This window comes from Anas platyrhynchos, chromosome 1 (assembly GCF_047663525.1).
Source record: "Anas platyrhynchos isolate ZD024472 breed Pekin duck chromosome 1, IASCAAS_PekinDuck_T2T, whole genome shotgun sequence".
In the NCBI taxonomy this organism is placed as follows: Eukaryota; Metazoa; Chordata; class Aves; order Anseriformes; family Anatidae; genus Anas; species Anas platyrhynchos.
Genome location: NC_092587.1, coordinates 107,745,170 through 107,765,151, shown reverse-complemented (window position 1 = coordinate 107,765,151; position 19,982 = coordinate 107,745,170). Strand labels below are relative to the sequence as shown.

The window sequence follows — 19,982 nt, the reverse complement described above, 5'->3', positions numbered from 1 at the left end:
AAGGTGAGGTTTTATTATTTTTTATTATTTATTGCAGAATCAAACTACCCCTGTGAGCTCCATCAAATGTTTATGTAAGACTGTTTATTGCCTCTGCATTGTCCTCGCACAGACGCATTGTACTGAATTTGTTTTCAGCATCACCAGCTTCAATTTAATTTCTCACTTACAGTAATGCAGGAAAAAGGCAGGCCTAGAAGCTTCACAAAAGGGCAGTTTATCAGTATACACCATCTCCTCAATGGTAGCCACAGCTATTAACAGCAATCATTTCTGTAGGTTTTCTAACTCTCTCATCAACAGAACTCACAAGTCTTACCCTGTTGCACCTTTGAAAACTTTCACAGATAACATGAGTTTATTGATCTCACGCAGACTAAGACTGACTGATGATCTCAAACTCCCTAACTTTCCCCTAAATTAAAGGTCAAAGATAAGCTTTAGCTCAAGAGAAATCACTACTTCTACAGGTCAATGGTATTTCCTAGAAGGTTCTCACCAAAAAGACCCGATCTACCTCAGCACTGTTCTTGGCTACGCTGATTTTCCATGATCAACTTACACAGCTCTTAAATTTTTACAGCTAAGTTACCAAGCAAGCTCTCTACACCTGCTCCACAATACAATGCTCACACACTTCAGGTATCAACCCGCTTCTTTCTTTTCCTCCTTAATGGGGAATGGGCAAAACCCCAGCCCTGCATGAGAAACTACTCAACATCTGACTGGGATGCCGGTATTACTCAGTCTTATTGTTCATGTGAACACACTGCAGCCGAAGGAGGAGCAGCAGACTCCCGGCTGCCTTTTCTGCCTGGATTTCCTCCAACTCACACGAACGATCAGCGTTTGCACACCCACCTACAGTTGCTTTCTTCACGTAGCAACATCTTATCAGCACCTTGCTGGTAAACTCAGTTCTCCTCATCTGGCATTTTCTTGGGAATAGCGAAAAGAAGCATGAAAAAAAAAAAAAGTGAGCCTGCCAACAATTTAGGCGCCAGATCTGCTATACTGCTTCCAAATCACCCTGTAACATTTCCACAGTGGTCAAAGCCAGCACCATCAATGGACACAATAAATCCAACAGCTGAGCAGCCTGAACACGCTGAAACCAGTCACCAAAAAAAACATAGCAGCCTTATCCAGTCATGTATACACCATGAAATGAAGAAAAGATCAAAAAACTTTCATTTTTAAAATAAATTTATTATATGAAAGAGAAAGCCTACACCAGCTGCCCATCTAAATAAACAGTTTTCCATAAGGTCTGGTGAAGACAAAGGAAAAGAAAACTGCCACCAAACCCAAGCACTAGCAATGCGTATGTCATTTAAAAGTCTGTCCTCTTAGGACAGGCTCGTTCCTCCTCTGCAACGAAGGATTTTCCACAGACACACACAGGTTTCTGCTAGGTGCGGAGTTAAACACCAAAACGCCCAGCATCAGCACGGTCCCACACCCACAGCAGACTGAGCGCCCATCCCGTGCGGGTCCCAGCTCTCACCAAGCCCGTGGCACGCGGTGCTTTTCAGGGCATTATTTCCACCCACAGCCTCTTTCCCTGCTGCGGCAGCGGGGCAGCAGCACACAGGAGGAGCAGGGCGCACTGTGACCTGCAAGCACGTCTGGGGGCAGGCAGGGCTGCCGCCGGTAACGCTGCATGAGCGACTCCCCGCCTCGGGGCAGCGACTTTTCACTCGCTCCCACGTGCTTTCTGAGCAGGGCAGCTTTCCCCAACTTTATCGCTTCCTCTCGCTGTTTTTAACGAGTCACGCAACAGGACCGGCACCGCGCTGCAAACGCAAGCCCGTTTTGGAGCTGCACCAGCCCGTGCCGGCAGCAGACACCGCTCCCCCCGTCCCTCAGGGGCCGGGAGGGGGGCGCAGCCCCAGCCCTGGCAGACGCGGGGGGCTCCTGGCAGCTCCCCCCGGCCGCCCCGACGGACCCGGCGCCCCCCTCGCCCTGCCCGGGGCGCCCCCTGCTGCCCGCCGGCACCGGGACGGGGCTGGGGCTGGGGCCGGGGCCGCTGCCCCGCTCCGTGCCCCGGGGAGGGGGGGGGGGGACAGACGGACGCACAGACAGACAGACAGACAGACAGGACAGAGCGCGTACGTGCCCCCGGAGGAGAGGGGGGGCGGCGACTTACAGCAGAGGACCCCCAAGGAGCCGAGGAGCAGCAGGCGGAGGCTGCGGCTCGCCATCTTCCCGGCAGCGGCCGCTCCCCCCCGCACCCCCGGGCGGCAGCGGACGATCGCCGCCCGCGGGGCGACGCCGGCTGCGGCGGGGCGTGGGGCGGAGGGGGCGGCACGGCACGGAGCGGACCGGCCTCGCCTCACCTCGCCTCGCCTCCCCTCAGCCGGCGCCCGGCGGCGGAGAGCGCAGCGGGGGCTCGGCCCTCGCCCCGGCGAGGCGGTGCCAGGCTCCGGGCGCAGCCCGCTGGGGGGGGCGGCTCCGGGCCGGTCCCTCCCGGTCCCGAAACGGAGGCGGCCTGGGGCTGGGGGTCCGCTGGGGCGGGCAGGACAGCAGGTGGGAGCGGGTGGCTCCAGCACACGCACGTACAAACACACACAGAGCTGTGAGCTCTTCATGAGCTGAAGGACGTTTCTTGCCACAGAATAAACGATAAGCTTTCCGTAGTCGAAGCCAAACTTCCTAAAAGCTTATACTTCGCGCAGGAGAGGTTCCCAGCCTCTGCCTGCAGTATCTTCCCCAGGTGAAACCCGCCCAGTGTGGAGAGGAGCTGGATGGAAGCAGCCCCAACAGGGAGAAATTGTGAAACAAAACTGCAGCGCGGGTGCTGCTGGCACTGTGGTGGCGAGGTAGCGCCTGCCAGGCTCACAGTGAGTGGACAAAATGCCACCTGCTGTAGGGTGCATCCCTAAAAAGATGGACCACGCGGTCACCTGCAAAGCCTTCTTTATTGAGAGTTGGTATGAGCTTAGCAAATCATTCACCAAATACACACGAGCTGCAGTGGCCCTTTAAATGTATGAATCGGGGAAAATGCCTCGTCGTGACAGTCAGTGGTGCATCTGAGTCGTTTCTGATGACATCTCCAAATATATTACTGTGGATGTAAAATACGGCTCTCCAGCAGGAAAAGTATCATAAGTATTTGATAATCAGAGCAGCAACACTGGCTGTATTTTTAGACTGGCAAAATGAGGAAAAATTATTTATAAATAAAGCATCCAGCAGCTATTTTAATGGAGACCAAACAAGTAGGATGCCATGATACTCTTTAAATCTTCTTGGCTAATTTATCACTTGCAAAAATGTATATAGAATACAAGTAATATTTCTGAAAAATAAAAGACCATATATATATATATATATATATATATATAAAGTATGTATCACTGCTGTATGGGAGGAGCATGGGGGAAAAGTTACGGAGGTGGGGAATATTAAGAAAGAGCAGTATGGATTTAAGTTAAGGGGTAGCTTATAGGATATCTACTGAAGCCAATATAACGGCCATGAATTGATAACGAGAATGAAGAGGTAAGGTATCCTGTTTAGCTACGGTAGTGTTTCCACCCCAGTAAATATTCAGTTATAATTGTAATAGCCCAAATACATGGACTCATATATAGCATTTAATTTGGATTTCATTAGCATGACTCATACCACAGTAAATCCACTTAAATGCTTTGGGTTTATATAAGCATGAGGTCAGAGTAAAATTCCTTTTTTTTTTTCCTTTTTTTTTTTTCCCCTTCACTATTTTGTTTCTCTTGGAAGAAAAAGAAATACCTAGTGTACAAGATTGTCTAATGTACAAGACATTTCTCTGGCATTCTAGTAGTTTCATATTGTTTTCACAGTTTCTTTGCATTCCCCTCTTTTATTTCAGCAATAACTGGATCATGGCTTCTCTGCTTGCTTTATACAATTGCTGGAAATACAAACAATTAAATATGAATATTTTGAATGCATTTACAGAATGTTCTGGAAAAAACACACTTGCAATGCATATAATTCACTTAATGTATATACTTTTTCTGTATTTGCTGAAAACGATATTCTTAAAAAATCTGTAAATACTTTGTTATTGTGAAGACTGCTATCAATATGCTTAATCTTTTAAAGTTAAAAGCAGTAAAACAGTAAAAATAGTTTCATTAAAACAACACAGAGAGCCCAACATGAAACAATTTGTTCAAAATATTCCATTTAACAGTTATTCTGGGAGAGCTTTCCATGCAGACTCCTTTTTAGAATAATAAAAATAGTCTATAATTAGCATCTGCACAGAGAATGCAGGTCAAAGATGGCTATCTTATTTTGTAATAACTATTCTAGTCAAGTTCTTTGCATACAAAAGCCTTTAAGAATTGTGTGGAAGTGTAATATGATTTCAAACTTAGCTGCTTCTTAATGATTTTAGTAATTCATAAACCAAAACTTTACACCTACTTCATTAGATGACTTGTTAGAGTAATCCACATTCTTACCTTACAATGGAATTCCTTCACCATTTAATGAAACTATAGTGCAACTGACTGCTGACAATAACCTGCTCTAACATTACAAGTTTACCTCTTCTGTTAGGGTATCACCACTGTGTTAAAGAGCCTTGTGGGGGGGAAAAAAAAAAAAAAAAGTTTCAAAAATTAATTTGCAAAAACTCTCTGAAATAGCATAAGTCAAAACTCATCATCTTAAGAGTGTTTAACAATTTATAGTTGCATGATGATAAAATCAAATACAGAGAAATTAATCTATATTAAAAATGACTCCTTGTGGTGATTTCTCCATTCAGATTTTATTTTTTAATTTTTTTTCCAGCAGGAACAAAACCACCCTATATTTATTTTGCTGTGCTGATTTCTAGAATAACTTTGAGTTATAATGAAAAAATGAATACAACAACTTAGAAATGCTGAATTTGGCTTAAAGGCATTGCAATGCAAATAATCACATTACAGATACGTAAGAGAGGAAGATGATTATGATTCCTCATCTTTAAAAAAAAAAAAAACAAAAAACGAACAACTTGTAATGGCGAAAAAGTACTGTGCTACGAGAACTGGCTGTTTAATTAACAGAAAAGTAAGATTTAATTCCTGTGTAATCACTCATTTACAAATACCAAACTAGAAGACAGTCATGGAAGAACTAATGAATATTCATCCTTGTACTGCCATCAAAAGTAAAACAAAAGTTTAATGGAAATCCATGCTTCCCCACTATATCCCATTCAGGCATAAACCTGACATATTTCAAGTTTACTTCTTGACTTTAAGTACACCAGCTACTGTAAGCATAGTTTCATGCAAGCAACTACGTATTTTTAATCTGGTGATGGTAGTATTGCTGTATCTGTGCGTAGGTCATCTCTTGTTTGCGGAGTGAAACATCAGGGAAAGCACGGAGGATTATAGGTCTGCACTGCCTTTCCCTTTTCTTCCTGTGCTTTCCTAAGCCCATTTTCTTTAAACTTCTTTGTGTCTCTAAGCTGAGCTATGGTAGGCCACTGAGACTGCCGTTAACTGGAAGGACTAAGGGGAAAGACTTAGGAGATGGAGCCACTGAGGACGAGAGGGAAAGACATGCAAAAAAAAAGTGCTCCTATGCAAAAGCATATCCATATCTGTATATGGACAGTAGCAGGGATGATTGTTATTGCAATTTACATTACTTAAGTTTTGATCAAGAAGAACCATTTGAATATAATTCCATAGTTAGAAACGTTATGTTTGAGGTGGTCAGAGATGCTATAGCATGTATATGGGTTGAATCTATGTGTACATCAAATTGTTGTCATGTATGTTCTCCTAAGTGCTGAAAACTGGAGCAAACAGCTGTAGAGAGATTGTTCTGGTGTGATTGGGGGCACAACGAGACAAGTTGATGGAATTCTATTTTGTAAAACTGCTAAAGCAGATTCCACTTAATTAATGAACTTAATCACCAAGACACTTATTTCACACTCCATGTAACAAATTTTATTTCTGAAACTCATTGATCAATGTGCTATGTATTTTAGTTTGTGCCCAGACTAACAGCCTGAACTACACTGAATCCATCAGCTTGAAAGCTTTGCTCTTAGTATGAAGAATTATTAGCAACCGTGTATGTGATATGCTACACTTTAAGGAGGAAGTTTTTTCTTGTGCAATTTTCAGTGTCACCACACCTAGTTTTTTATAATATTCTGAGTATTGCTCTAACAGATGTCCATCCTCCAGATACAGTAGGCCTTGTCTCCTTTCTACTTCTGTGGCATTTTGTTAATTTGTTTTGCTGCTTCATGTTAATTGCTTTAACTGCTGTCTGGAAAAAAAAAAAAAAAAAAAAAAAAAAGCTGATTTAGCTGGCAGATTATCTTCTTGTTTTCCACTTTGAAACCGAAAACTGCCAGTATAGTTTTGAGAAAAGAAGAAAAAAAGAAAACAAACAAAAAAACACAAATACTTTTTTTTTCCAACGAAGCTGTCGCTGATGGCTGTTTAGAGACAGACTATGCTGTAAATTACTTGCCTAATAATGATCTCATAATGAATGATATCAAAGTGAGCGTTGTGATACAACATAATATCTCTATGAGACTGTCAAAATGTTGCATATCTAATGTGGCAGCCAAGCTAGAATCAGGAAAGAGAAAAGGTGAGGCTAAAAGAAGAAAACAGTAACACATTTTACTTGTTCTCAATACTTTTTTTTTTTTTTTTTTTTCTGAATATCCCCCCAATCTGTTGTATAGTTTTATCTTTGACTTGCAGAGTACAGTATTCATTCTGTTTTTTCAACTGAACTTGAAAGATTACTGTCACTGAGCAAGCAGTTCAGTAGCAATCAAAGGTACATTTCTAAAAAATATCTACCAAAGTAGGTAGCATTGTCAGATGTTTTGTGATTCAGTTTAAGCAACAGTGGAGAACATGATAGCAAGGATGCTGCTGATGGTAGATTCAGAATTGTATTTAAAACATTTTTCAAGAACATGTAGTTATACATCACACTGTCTTACAAAGAAATTGCTGCCTCCAGCCATGAATTACTGCTACCACCTCCATTGTGCACAGGCATGTGTATATGAAGCTGTACTTTAAGTCAAGTCACTGAAATAACAAAAAAAAACCAAATCCCTGAGAAATACTAATCCTGTAACATGTATCTGTTGAGTGATCTTGTGTTCAGCACATTGTAGGACTCTGCTGCAGTGGTGTGCCCAGAGGGTGAGTGGTAAGAAATGAGGGAGATGGGCACACGGAGGGGCAGGCTTTGTTAGGGCCATGCTGCTCCTGCAGTGGTCTGTCAGCAAGCCCAGGACCGGGCTGGGAGCCGCAGGGCCACCAGCAGCCATGGTTTGTCAGGTACAAATTGCCAATGGGTCATACACGGTGGTGTAAAAGCACAGACGGGGTTCCTGTTGCCTCATAGGGCAATCTCCCATTTTCTGCACATTATAAAATACTATTTCTGGTTTCCGTGAAAGTCAAACAGCTTTATGAAGACTCATGCCTTGCAATTATTTTGGTCCACTTTTTCTCTGCTTCTATTACCTGTCCCTCCTCCGTACCACAGACATGCTTAGTGTTGTGATGTGCTAAAAGCCTCTGGCCTTCAGCCAAACCCCTCCCAGCGTACTTTTCAGTCAGAAGGCCTTAGTTTTGGGGCACTGACAGACAGATCAATAGCTTGGGGATTAAAGCAGGCCCGTAAGCCCCCCGCCGGCTGCCGGCAGGGCCATGCTGGGCAGCTGAGCATAATCCCCAACCAGGCCTCGGCTCAGGCCCCAGCATTGTGGTGGGTTTGTGATTTATTTTTTTTCTCTATCACAGAAGCCTCAAGTAAACACACAGAAGTAAATGATGTTACAGTTGTGAGCCAGCTGTAGCATCATGTATCAAAAATGAGCTCGAAGACTGAACTTTGTAGTTAACCCCAGATTGATGCCAATGTTGTTCCTCTTTTCTGCTTTTGTCCGGGGGCTGTAGATTTGGCAGGTGAGCCCCGAGTGAAATTTCCAGCAGCTTCAGATATCTTTTGATTTCCACTGGGGGGTAAAGCTTTGCACTGTCACTCTGCGGCCAGGGATTACCAGAACACAGAGGGCCGTGGCCATGCTCCTCCCAAAGCCTGCAGCGTGCTACAAGGTCCAGGAGGCTTTTCATCCTCTTTGTACTTCCAAAGCTTCACCAAGCAAGTGGAAGCAGGGAACAGATATGTTACCACAATTTTCCTGAACCTTAGTAAGAGTTGCATATATTCATACAAAAGATTTAGAGATTGGAATTTAAATTAGAGAGACTGTCAAAGTAATGTGCAGTATCAAATGGAATTTGACTCTAGTCGTTCGAGTCAAGTGAACAGCACATTCAGGAGTGACAGAATAGAGCGTATTTCTCTTTCATTCTCCAGACATTTTGAATTGACATCCTCAGAAACTAAAATATTCTTTTTGTATTCTTATTATAGTGTATCTTCAAAACATTTTTCTATTAAAAAAAAAAAGATTATGTGATGTAATCAGTGACTGCTTATGAATCCTCAAGCCACAGAATAAAAAGATAATTGAACTGGCAGAATTGAGCGATAATGGTGTAAGGACTAACAGCATCTTTGTGTTTTCTAAGGACCTTTCACTTGTAAACTGTTATATACACACAACAGTGCATTGTGTGTATATACACTACAATGTGCCCGCTGCGCTAAAAAATAACTTGTATTTAGCTTGTTTCAAAAAGTGAGGAAGCATGATGTTTGACTTGCCAAAAATCTGTCTCTATCAAATAACGTGATGAAGGGCAGAACAGCCACCGTACCCTCACACCTGGTTTTCTGGATGACGGCCTTGGCGAGCAGGGCTGCCAGCGCCAGGTGCCGCAGCAGCGGGAGCCGGCAGCCCTGGGGCTCACCTGGCCGCAGCCCATTGCGGTCACAGTGGAAAATTCCCTGCCCATTACTGTCCGTGGCCGGTATTAGCACATTTAATTTTTTGGATGCTGAGTTTAATTACAGCTTTTTATTTATTTATTTTTTAATGGCACCGTGTCAGTGTAGCTATTTTGACGGTAGCATTCCTGGTGGCCGTTCTGTCTTTGCCACTGGGGGATCTGGCTGACAACCATCACCATCAGAACTGTAAGACACGGGAACAAATCGTGACTTATTTCACAGATTTTAACTTTGCCTGGTCCTCGCTCCCGGCCCCGCGGTGCCGCCTGGCGGCCGAGGACGGAGCGGCGGCCGGAACCGAGCCGCTGCCGCCGCCGTTTCCAGCGGAGCCGGGGGGAAGCGGCACCGGGGCGGCGGGGCTCGGCCGCAAAATGGCGGCGCGCTGGGCCGCGCGCTGCCTGCGGGCCGGGCGGGAGGCGCGCCGTGAGTGTCGTGTCGTGTCGTGTCGTGTCGTGTCGTGTCGTGTCGTGTCGTGTCGTGTCGTGTCGTGTCGGCTGCGGGCTTGTCCCGCGGCCGTCGCTTCCAGGGACCGTGCCCGGGGCGGCCGTGCCCGGCCGGGTGGCCCCTTTACACTTATACCGCTAAATTAAGTTTTTGCTGCTTGAGAGGGTTGCATCCCTTTGTTTGTGTGGTGGCTTTGCTGAATGCTCGCCTTTTTGCAGAAACGGGCTTGTAAAGAGGTTTCAAAAACTGTTTATTGCTCACTTTATGTAATTTCTTCTACCAGGGTTTGTATCCACACCAGCAGCTTCTCGGCTGACATCGGAGGAAATTATTCAGATGCGCAATGAGCTCTTTACCAAAGAGAAGGAGAGACAGCTATCTCTTTATCCACGGATTGAGAAAATAGAAGTAAAGTACACTGGAAAATCTCACCCTGGCAGTTTGCTTATAATGAACAAAGCCTTGTCTACTCCATACAACTGTGCCATGCGTAAGTGAACGGGCTCCTAAGCAAATGTGCCACTGAGGGTGCAAATAAGGCTGCCTGTTGAAGTATTTGCCTTCCAAATTTGAAATGTTAGTGTTGTAGACCTTGTAATGACCAAGGTAAGGGATGTCCATTCAGAGTATTTGTATTTAAGTTTATAGTATATTTGTACTGTGAACTTCATGACCTAAAATACATTTTACTGATTCAAAATACATCAGCATAAACTGGTTAATTTTTCTAGGCTCTATCTGCAGCTTATCCTTCTAAGTCATTTACAGTGGTAAAACACTTGCAGATTGGTGTTGCAAATGCAGGGGAATAATTTGTTGACTCTGAAGAGCAAAACTAAGAACCATGTAACGTGTTTTTCACTTTCTTCAGACTTAAGTGAATGGCATTGCAAGAAATCTGTGCTAGCTCTTGTGGATGGTGAAGTCTGGGACATGTATAGACCCTTGACCAAATCATGTGAAATTCAGTTCCTTACATTCAAAGATGAAGATCCAGAGGAAGTAAACAAGGTAAGCCTCCATCATACCTCATTGCAGGTGACCTTGATTGCAGCTTCTTGATTCTGTATGCCCCTTTTAGTGTCATGTCCATCTGCCTCCTTGAACTTTGTTGTGAAAGTTTCAATATTTTTAACAGTTGGTTGGCACCTCACAGTTGCTGTTAACTGGACCACAGTGTGGGCTATGTGATGTGTGGACATTCTTTTCAACCTATATTCTTGCATGATTCAAGGATCAGAGATTTAAATATCCCAAGGGAAACATCTGGCTTGCCTTTCGGGTGCAATTTTGATTATCTCAATGGATGTTTTAATCATGTCCACGTAGAAGTCTACATTCTAAAGAAAGTAATGGTAGGGTAGACATCTAGGTTTGTGCCTAATTCAATGAAATGTTGGTGTTGTTTTTTTCTTTTTGGATAGCTGATGTTCATCTGGTATAGGTTGTTAGGTTCTAAGTAATAATTCTGTGTTTTGTAATTCTCTTTATAGGCCTACTGGCGTTCCTGTGCCATGATCATGGCATGTGTGTTAAAGCGGGCATTCAAGGATGAGTACTCTGTGAATCTGGTTAAAGCTCCAGAAGTGCCAGGTGATATAAACGTTTTACTGTTGATCATCTTGTCTTTCACTGCTTCTTAAGTGAGTGTGTAATTATGTTACAAAAAAAAAATAAATCAGAGTCTCTTTTTCCAGTTTTTGAAGGTACTTAATGTTTTTATACATATTAAATGCTGTTGTTGCAGCATTTATTTGTGTTTGATGTGATGGGTGCGTTGAAGTAATCCAGAATTTGTTTTGGTTATGCTAGGGCTTTGAACATTATGATAGGCTTTGAACTGTGACAACTCAGTGGTCTCTACATAGCTGCTAAGCTGTGTGACTGCTTTGAAGGTGATTGAATGGACTGGAGAAAAGACAGAAGCCTATCTTCCTAAACTGCTTTTTTTTAGTATCAGTTGATAAACTGAGGATTAAATCTTAAATCTTTGCAATATTTCCAAATTTCTAAAGTTTTAGCTTTGTATTACACTTTTAAAACATCCAGAATCTTATTTGGCCTGGCATTATTGGTGGGGAGAAGGAAGAAGGTGCAAGGGAATCTATGCTCTTGGGTGCTCCATTGGAAGAGTAATTATAAGAAGAAGAGTGTGATGTACCAGCATTTCTTTAACTTACATTCATCAGGCTGAAAACAATTTCTTCATTAATGTGTGGAAGATTGGTCTATATGATAACTGAATTTCAGACCGCTTTGGACTACATAGATTAAGTTAGTAACTTAAGAGCATAGCCTTTTGATTACGAAGTTACATGAGTAATATATTTAGAAGACCTTATGTGTTTCTGTGAGATTTGACCAAATAACTATGTAACCCTATGAGCACTTGATGTATAAATGGTGACTTTTAATAACTCAAGTTGCAAGATTATTGAAGTTGGTTGCTAATGACTTTTGTTCACCTGTGACCCAAGATTCACTAAAATTAGCAAACGCACTAGGAAGGAGGTTACACGGATTTTTGTGGGACCCTTCCAACTTGAGATATTTTTTCTTTTAATAAGAGAGCCTACCACACAATTATATATTTGATATATAAGAATGTGGTTTATTGTTTGGAGCCTTCCTGTGATTGATTCCCTTTTTAGTCATTTCAGCACTTGTCTTGATTGGTAGGTTTAGAGTGGATATTTCAATTGTGCCAGGATTTGGAATAATCTTGCATATGCTAATTTGCATCATTAGAGTGTATGTGTAGAAATAGCATGAGCTTACTAGGTTCATAAGCTTGATTTTTGATATGTCAATAGCTTGATAAATATACACAAAAAGCACTCTAACGACTACCACAGAAATTTGTGTTAAGTGCGTGTCATGGATAAACATCGTAGTTTAGCTCTAATATTGCATGATTTATCTGTGCAATAAATTTCTCTTTACAGTTGAATGGTGCAAATTTAGTATATGATGTGAAAATACTGTGAAATATTTTCAAAGTCTATTGTCTTTTTCAGTGTTTTTGGGAAGCAGTGTAGTTTTTTTTTTTGTTTGTTTCCTTTAATGGGTATATATTATATCAACATTAAATTAAAGCACATTTAAAATGAATATTTATCATTCAGTGAAATTAAAATGATACAGATTTAGTCTGCTGTTTGACTGTATAATCACAGCTGAAAATTTATTCTTTATCAATTTCTTAAGATTGTGTTTTTCTTACTAATTTTCATACATCTGTAAAACTATAATATGGCAGTGAAATATGTACTTCATTAGAAATAAGAGTGTTTTTCTTTTTGGAATTTCAGTGATCTCTGGAGCTTTCTGTTACGATGTAATTTTGGACAATAGACTGAATGACTGGCAGCCAACAAAAGTAAGCACAATAACTTAATGCTCAAAAAGCTCTGTAGCTTACATTTTCGTCCATTGCTTTTTTTTTTTTTTTTTGGCAGGGGAGAAGTTAGTGGGGTAGCGGGGTTTCCGTTTTTTTTTTTTGTTTTTTTTTTTTAACATCAGGAATACATTTCAGAAACTAAATCTCTTCATTTATCATATACTGGCTCACGCTGAAGAGTGCTCTCAGCACACAAACTACGTTTTTTCAGATGCAATAAAATCCAGAGCTGTCTTCCAGGTACTTACAGGTTTTAGGTCTATAGGGCTAGGATAGCTCTGATCTGAAATATAATTCCAAAAATAGTTGGTATGGCTGTTGGGACCTAAGTGCCATCCATGTTACTGTACAGACCCACTCCTACTTAACTACTCTTGCCTGGTAGTGTAGATGTGATCATAGGCTTATAGACTGTATGAGTAAAACCCTCTGACAATAAGGACGTATTTTCACCTGTTAGTTTACAGCATAATCGATTTATTGTTGTAAAAGAACTGTGAACACATTCAGCTGAAACTCTTCTCAATAGCTTGCTTATATTTCGTGCTCTCCGGTAAATCTAATCATCTGCAAACTTCTATAAAATCTATATAATCATGTACAAACTCCTAACAGTTTGGTAACTGGTGTGATCACAGATGTTTCACTTGTATGGTGCCTATTCTTGTTATTCTTGTTCTCATGATGAAGTATCAGCAGAGGTGTGTGTGGCTAACAAAGCAGTGTTAGTCCAATATAGGTGTTTTTTTTCTTCAATATGATCTTGTAGTTAAAATATTTCAGACTAAGTTACTTTATAAGTGACACAGTAAATGCAATTTTTCCTAAAAACAGGTTATTATTTATCAACAAATCTGCATGTACAAAGCTTTGGATTCTGGACTGAGGCAGTGAATTTCGTAGTTATTCAGTAGTTTTTTCTTTTGATTCCACCAGAGTGGAGATTGTTTATAACTGGGATCATGACTATGGGAAACAGGATACACAACTGAATATTGACCAGTGTCAAGACTGCATGTGCATATGTTGTGCTAGGAAGACAGAGGATGTTTAACTCCGATTCATGTATATTGTTTCTGATAGGAGAATGCCTACTGATTTGTTCCTTAGCAATATGTTACTGATAAATAGTAAGAATTACAATCCTACAGCAGTATTCTTATATTTAGGTTTTATACCAGATGGTCCTTACCATTTTGACTAATCTTTAGTGTTTCCTGTGTCTATTCAGTACAGCTGTGAGACAGTGGTGACGGTTTTATATGTTTCAATCACTTTTTAGGACAACTTCATTTCTCTTACAAAGGATGCTAGTAAGCTAATTTATAAAGACCTGCCGTTTGAAACACTACAAGTTGAAGCAAAAGTAGCACGTGAAATATTTCAGCATAACAAGTAAGTGTATGAATGTGCCTTCCTTTTAGAAAGGCAGTTATAAATTCATTTAAATCTCTGCATAAGATGTGATAGGTGAAGTAAGAAGGTACATCTCCCACTGCTCTGATTGCACTCAAACACATCTCCATTGTCTTTGTTCCACTAGCTGATTACATTTTTAATGTTGTCTCCAGAGGCCAACACCTTTACTGGAGGTAGTTTTGTGAGAAATGGAGATTGTAGACTTCTAAGTTTAATATTGAGCTTCAAGATTTCATTACTTTTAAACTGGAGCTCTGGTGATTAGACTTCTTGCATGCTAGTTACCTTAAGCTTTTGCTGAAAGGCTTTCATATTCAATTTTTTTCATATCTTGGTATCTTGAAATGCAGATTTGATGAAATGCAGTTTTTGAGCTCTACGTAGGGAAAATGGGTAAAATACACTGCCTTTCATTATAGAAAGGCATGTTCAAAACACTTTTTTTAGCTGACAGACCACTTAAGCAATGTTTTAGAAAAATTACCTGGTCCACAGCTTTTTGGTGGTCGGAGAGAAGTGGGGGAAAACGGTAAATTATTTGACATTTTGTGAACCAAAATAAAATTTTGCTTGAAGCTAAAGTTATGACCAAAATAAGTACTGTTTTTAGCTTAATAATATTTGTGACATACCAACTAGCATCTCTTTACTATGTTGGTTGGCAAGCGTTTACAGCAGGTAGGAGCTGAGCTGATTTACGTGTAGTTTGTAGAAAGAGCAGAGACTGCTTTTTGACATCTTGCAGGTGATCAGTTGTTGAGAACCACGCATTGCATAAGACCAGTTTAGGTGATGAGATTTTTTTTCTAAATTATATACAAGTCCAGAAGAAACCATTTTTCTGTGTAGCAGTAGGTTCATTTTATCTTTCTGAAAAAAAATCTGTTGAGAGATTGAACCTCTGAAAACATACATGCTTTATGAAACATATCAATACTCACTGGCATATAAAATTCAGAGTTTCATTTCTTTCAAAGCTCTCATAAATACCAACACAACTTTAAGAAATGTTCCCTAAATCAATTTGTTAAGAATTCTTATAAGAACTTCGTGTTAAAGGTTAGAAATTTCAATCTTTTTTTATTTTTTTTTTTGTCTTGATCAGATACAAAATGGAGACGATAGAACAGAAAGCTTCTCAGAACATGGAAGGAATTGTAACATTACATAGGTGAGAAAAACTGAACTCATTCTGTAATATTTTGCTGAAAAGTTTGGTCGTATTACAAGTAGTATCTGCAAGTAAAAAGAATAAGTTATTTATGATGGCTTTTAACTTAAAAATAAAATCATTTGTGTTCAAAGTGTTGGAGATAGGAATGGAGCTGATTTTTGGAATGCAGTGTAAGATGTAAAGTTCTTAGGCTGGAGGAAGGAAGCTTTTATTATAGCTCTGTCTTACACATTGTGACTTGCTTAAGCTGGTGATACTCAGTTTTCTAGATGCCTAAACGACATTTGATTTTGGAGTCCAAACCTTTGTAAAGGAGAGATGCCTTTGCCACGATGGTTCTTGAAATTTTAGAACCGCATTGTGTCTGTTCTCCTTCCTCCTGCTCTCCAGCTTGTTCAGAAGAGGGTAGATGGGCTTGCCTGTTGATTGCTGGGAGACGTTTGTTCTGAGTATTCATTTGCCGTACATCTTTCTCTTGTCTCTCACTTTTCTTAATCGATTTACAACTTTCCAGGATGTGAAAGGGAAAAACTTGTGCAGGTAGTAAGCAAACTGTTCTTCAGAATGTGTGATCTTGGGGACAAACCTTTTTCTAGTGAACTACAACGTTAACCCACTATTAAAGTCAATGTGGCTTCAGAAATTTGAGAAACTAGGGATTACCTTTCTGGGTTTGGGATTTAAATTTCATAAATTCATATTAGGACATTATGTGACCTGTATGTTTACTTCAGGAAATCCAGAGGTGCTGAACTGGGGTTGTGTTGAGGGTTGTTTTGGGATTTTCTTTTATGGATTTTTTGTGGATTTTCTTTCATCCTGTTTGAAGTGTTCTGTAGATAGGATTTTGCTAACCAAAAATAAATAGGATTGTAATTCTCTTTGATTATATTTGTCATAACTTTTTTTTCTTTTTTCCTTTTTTTTTTTTTTTTTTTTTGACTTCCATCAGGTTTGGTGACTTTGTGGATGTTAGTGAAGGCCCTCACATTCCAAGGACAAGTTTCTGTTTCCAGTATGAGATAACAGCAGCTCACAATCTTCAGACGAACCAATCTGAATTGATAAGGAGGTTTCAGGGTGTGTCCCTGCCAGTCCATTTGAGGGTAACTAATGCATTTTCTGTAATTTTTCTTTTCTTTTAAAGTTAGGGCATTTGGCATATTTTCTGATCATTATTCTATGCTTTGATTGTAATAATACAGAGATGAGAGGAGGATGAGTAGCAGAAAGTGATGGCCCATGATGATGACCTCATTGGGTATTTGGGGTTCAATTGACTTGGAACTCTAATGGCTATGGAATCAGAGCTTGAAAGCTTGTGTCAGAGCACCCCAACGTTATTTTTTTTCAATACCGAAAGAATGATTTTGGTTGCACAATTGCCGCATGGCTATTTCATTCCCCTTGCCTTAGTGAATTGTTTATTGTAGTGCATGCTGATCATCTGAAATTGAGGTTGCTGGCAATGTTAATTCATTCAGGAAATAATAGAACTTTGAACTGACAATCATGATGCAGGAGCCTTCCATGATACCAAAATAAAACTTTGTAACAACAGCAAATCTCATCACTAATCTATCTTAAGGAAAGGCTCTACAAAATTTATAACTGAAGGCAAGAGTCTTTCTTCCCATTTCTGTTGACTTGTATTTTCTTGGCCTATGGTCTAGAACGTGTGTTACTGTCTCCAGTGGGGAAGTTTACAAGAACTTCCCCAACTTACAAGTTGGGCATTGTCTTCCTTGCCCTCCTCTGTATACCCTTCCTTATCTTTCCCAGTCATAAGATTTTAATGACTATTTTTGCCCGTTACCGCCTCAATGATTTTACACAGTGGATGAATGTCGTAAGTAAACATACATTCAAGCCCTCTTCAATCCTCCCAAACTGGGCAAACTGGAAACTGAGGTAATAAGCTGTAATGTATGGATACAGATCGTTACGTATTTGTTATATCATTTCTATAAACCTGTCAGAATCTAATCTGTAGTAAGATGTTTTATTTTTTTTCCTCAAGTAATATCGTTTAATGACATTCATTACAGGCTCACCACACTGTGTGGCACAAACTGCTGGAAAGATCAAAGTGGCTGGTAAGTCTCAGTGGTGAAATATGACTTAAATATATATATAAAAAAAAAGTGCTCTGATAGAGTAGCATTTGAATGATTAGAGATGGGTAATATCCTCAGTAACGTATCTTTAAGAATCGAACAGGTGAAGAAAATTGGATGCACATGAAATTTAACTGCTTTGTAGTAGAAGATTATCTGGTATTGTTTTTGATGTCTGACTGCTGAAGTGTATTGTACCATTCAGAAAAAACATGCAGTGTTCAACTGATATTTTGTAATATTCTAAATAACGGGAGCAAATTCTGTCAGGCTTATCATCCATGACTGAAGCTGTCTGCTTTTTAATAATCCCTAATCTGTTTTAAATTATCACTTTAAACTACATCAGTATTTTTCAAATTAATCTCTAGAATTTATGTTGATACCACGTGTGTAGAACTTAAAATATTCTTTTTCCTGTTTTAATCATGAACATGAAATAAGAAAACTAAAATTGGAGTAATGTATTTATACTTAACCTAGATTTTAGGTAATAGTAAGTTTTCTGTCACAGGCTTGAGAGAACACAAGCAAACATAATTTTAATAACTAAATGCAGGGATAAAATCTACCATTGGGTGAACCTAGGTGGAAACTACTGGAGATGAAACGAAATACTATCTCAGTAAACTGCATAAATGAACTGGTTTATTTTTCTCCATTAAAAACCTGAATGGAAAATAAAAGTTTCTTGCAAATACTCTTCTGCCAAACAGTGTTCCCAAGTTGAAATGGGCTTATCCAAGAGAAGTTTTTCACTGACCGAATAAAAGCAAAAAGGCAAATTTTTTCAATAAATGGAACAATAAAATATGATAAGCTGCATATAACCAGAGACCGCTTTCAAGGCATGATTAAACCTAGGAAATTGTTATGAGAATTAAATAGCAGATGGTTTTGAGTGTTCAGAACAAATATTTTATTTGCATTTGGAGCAAAAGAGAGAAAAAATACAGTATGCCTACTGAAATTTGTTAGCCAAGGATGTTCTCAGAGTCTAGACCATGATTTTTTTTTTTAAATGAAATTAGTTTGCAGATGCTTCTTGTCCAGATTGTTTACTTCTGAAGACAACAGTTGTCTTTCTTGCTACACTGACAGTGTGAGGGGAGGATTTCCAGGATCTAGAATTAAGTCATGTTTAATAAAAATAACAATTTTGTTATTTTTCTGCAGGTCACTGAAGAGAAAATTGTGGAAGCAGAAGCAGAAAGTCATGAGGAAAAAGGTGGAATGGAAGAAGAAAAAACTTTATCAATCTAAATTAACCTCTAAATGTACATAATAAAATGTTTTTTTTTTACATGGCTTAATTGTGCTACGTGTGAAACTGTCTTCATTAATTCAGTTCCGTTCTGTGGACCTGAATCGTGAATCGGTACAAAGCTGGTATCATACATTTCAGTCTACTTTAATTTCAATTTTCTGTCCCTGTTAGAAAGGCACGGATTTTTTTTCTAAAAATCTCATTTGTGTTAACTCATTTTCTAAATGAGTTCTCAAGAACAGTATGTGTCCAGATATTGTCCTTTCTGATTAGTGTGCTTAGGCATCCTTTTTAAAGTTGATACAATTTCAAGACCACATTTTTAGGCTAGCTCTTTACATGCCGTTTTTCTTGCTGGAGTTTCCCAATGAAATTCCAGTGACTTCTTTGCCTACTGTATTAGATAATGCATTATAAGGCATTAAACAAAAACTTCCAGAAGCCCATAAAGGGTTACAAAACGGTTACTTCCCAATTTTAATTTTGTCAGAACTTAAATTAGATTCTTTTGTATTTGCTATTCAAAAGACTCCATTCAATAGCTTAGTGCATAATTACCATTGCTTTATGAGTACAAAAATAGCTGAATGTAGAAACTGAAAAGTTCTTTGAGGTTATTAATTGTCTGCTGTACAAGAGCAGTTAAAGAGTATCACTTTTAAAGATCATTTTCCAGAACAATACCAGGAATGTAGTCTTATGCACATCCCCACCGTAGTAAGATTTATTATGCATTTTCATTCCTTGATATTGAACTACAGTGGCTTCAGTTAAATTTCACAAGGGGTTTTTGCTGGATAATGCTTTCTGACATTTTGTATTTTCATTACTAGCTCATTAGAGCTTCTCTCATACCAGAAACTATTCTATTACTATGTGAAGTGCAAATATTTTCTCTGAATTTTATACCACTTACTGCTTTTACCATTAATTGCATCACTTGCTTTCTAATCGATTGACACTACCGTTTTGCAAGAGCAGTAAAACATTTAAGTAAGGAAATCTTACCTAGCTTAATGAATCTACAGTAACTAATAAGGAAATAAATGCTAAATGTGTCAGAGCACAGAAGAAGAAATACAAATGATAAAAGCTGGTGAAATTGCACAAAGTCTACTTATGTGTTAAAATGTGTTTGCTCTTAGGTATTTCTGTGTGTGGCATGATCTAGCTATTCAAATTTGCTGTCTTACAATGAAGCCTGTCAGTATAGTAACAGGCTATGCCTTCTACTATAGTTTCATGTTAAGT

The 19,982-nt window shown here is 39.6% G+C and overlaps 2 protein-coding genes across 3 annotated transcripts in view; one reads left to right on the top strand and one right to left on the bottom strand.

The window, feature by feature from the left end:
* JAM2 (junctional adhesion molecule 2) overlaps positions 1-2,427 on the bottom strand; it is a 34,603-nt gene extending 32,176 nt beyond the window's left edge. Inside the window, exon 1 of one of the 2 annotated variants that reach the window (XM_038187800.2) lies at positions 2,150-2,427. In XM_038187800.2, the coding sequence (XP_038043728.1) occupies positions 2,150-2,204 (55 nt within the window). In that variant the 5' untranslated portion in view covers positions 2,205-2,427. The remainder of the gene's footprint in view (positions 1-2,149) is intronic. The other variant, XM_027449265.3, reaches the window with a different exon arrangement.
* A 6,755-nt stretch (positions 2,428-9,182) lies between these two features.
* Positions 9,183-18,765, top strand: MRPL39 (mitochondrial ribosomal protein L39). The gene is made up of 10 exons (XM_027449267.3): positions 9,183-9,333; positions 9,638-9,844; positions 10,226-10,365; positions 10,848-10,947; positions 12,666-12,733; positions 14,037-14,149; positions 15,279-15,344; positions 16,300-16,453; positions 17,396-17,443; positions 18,641-18,765. Exons 1-10 carry the CDS (start codon positions 9,282-9,284, stop codon positions 18,725-18,727), a joined length of 1,035 nt encoding a protein of 344 aa, XP_027305068.2. The 5' UTR covers positions 9,183-9,281; the 3' UTR covers positions 18,728-18,765.
* Positions 18,766-19,982: the final 1,217 nt, after the last annotated feature.

Excerpts from the sequence above, each read along its gene's own strand:
- MRPL39 (XM_027449267.3), top strand. The coding sequence starts at position 9,282 with ATGGCGGCGCGCTGGGCCGCGCGCTGCCTGCGGGCCGGGCGGGAGGCG. Across the intron at positions 12,734-14,036 it reads ATGACTGGCAGCCAACAAAA|GACAACTTCATTTCTCTTAC; the intron begins GTAAGCACAATA and ends ATCACTTTTTAG. Across the intron at positions 14,150-15,278 it reads GAAATATTTCAGCATAACAA|ATACAAAATGGAGACGATAG; the intron begins GTAAGTGTATGA and ends TGTCTTGATCAG.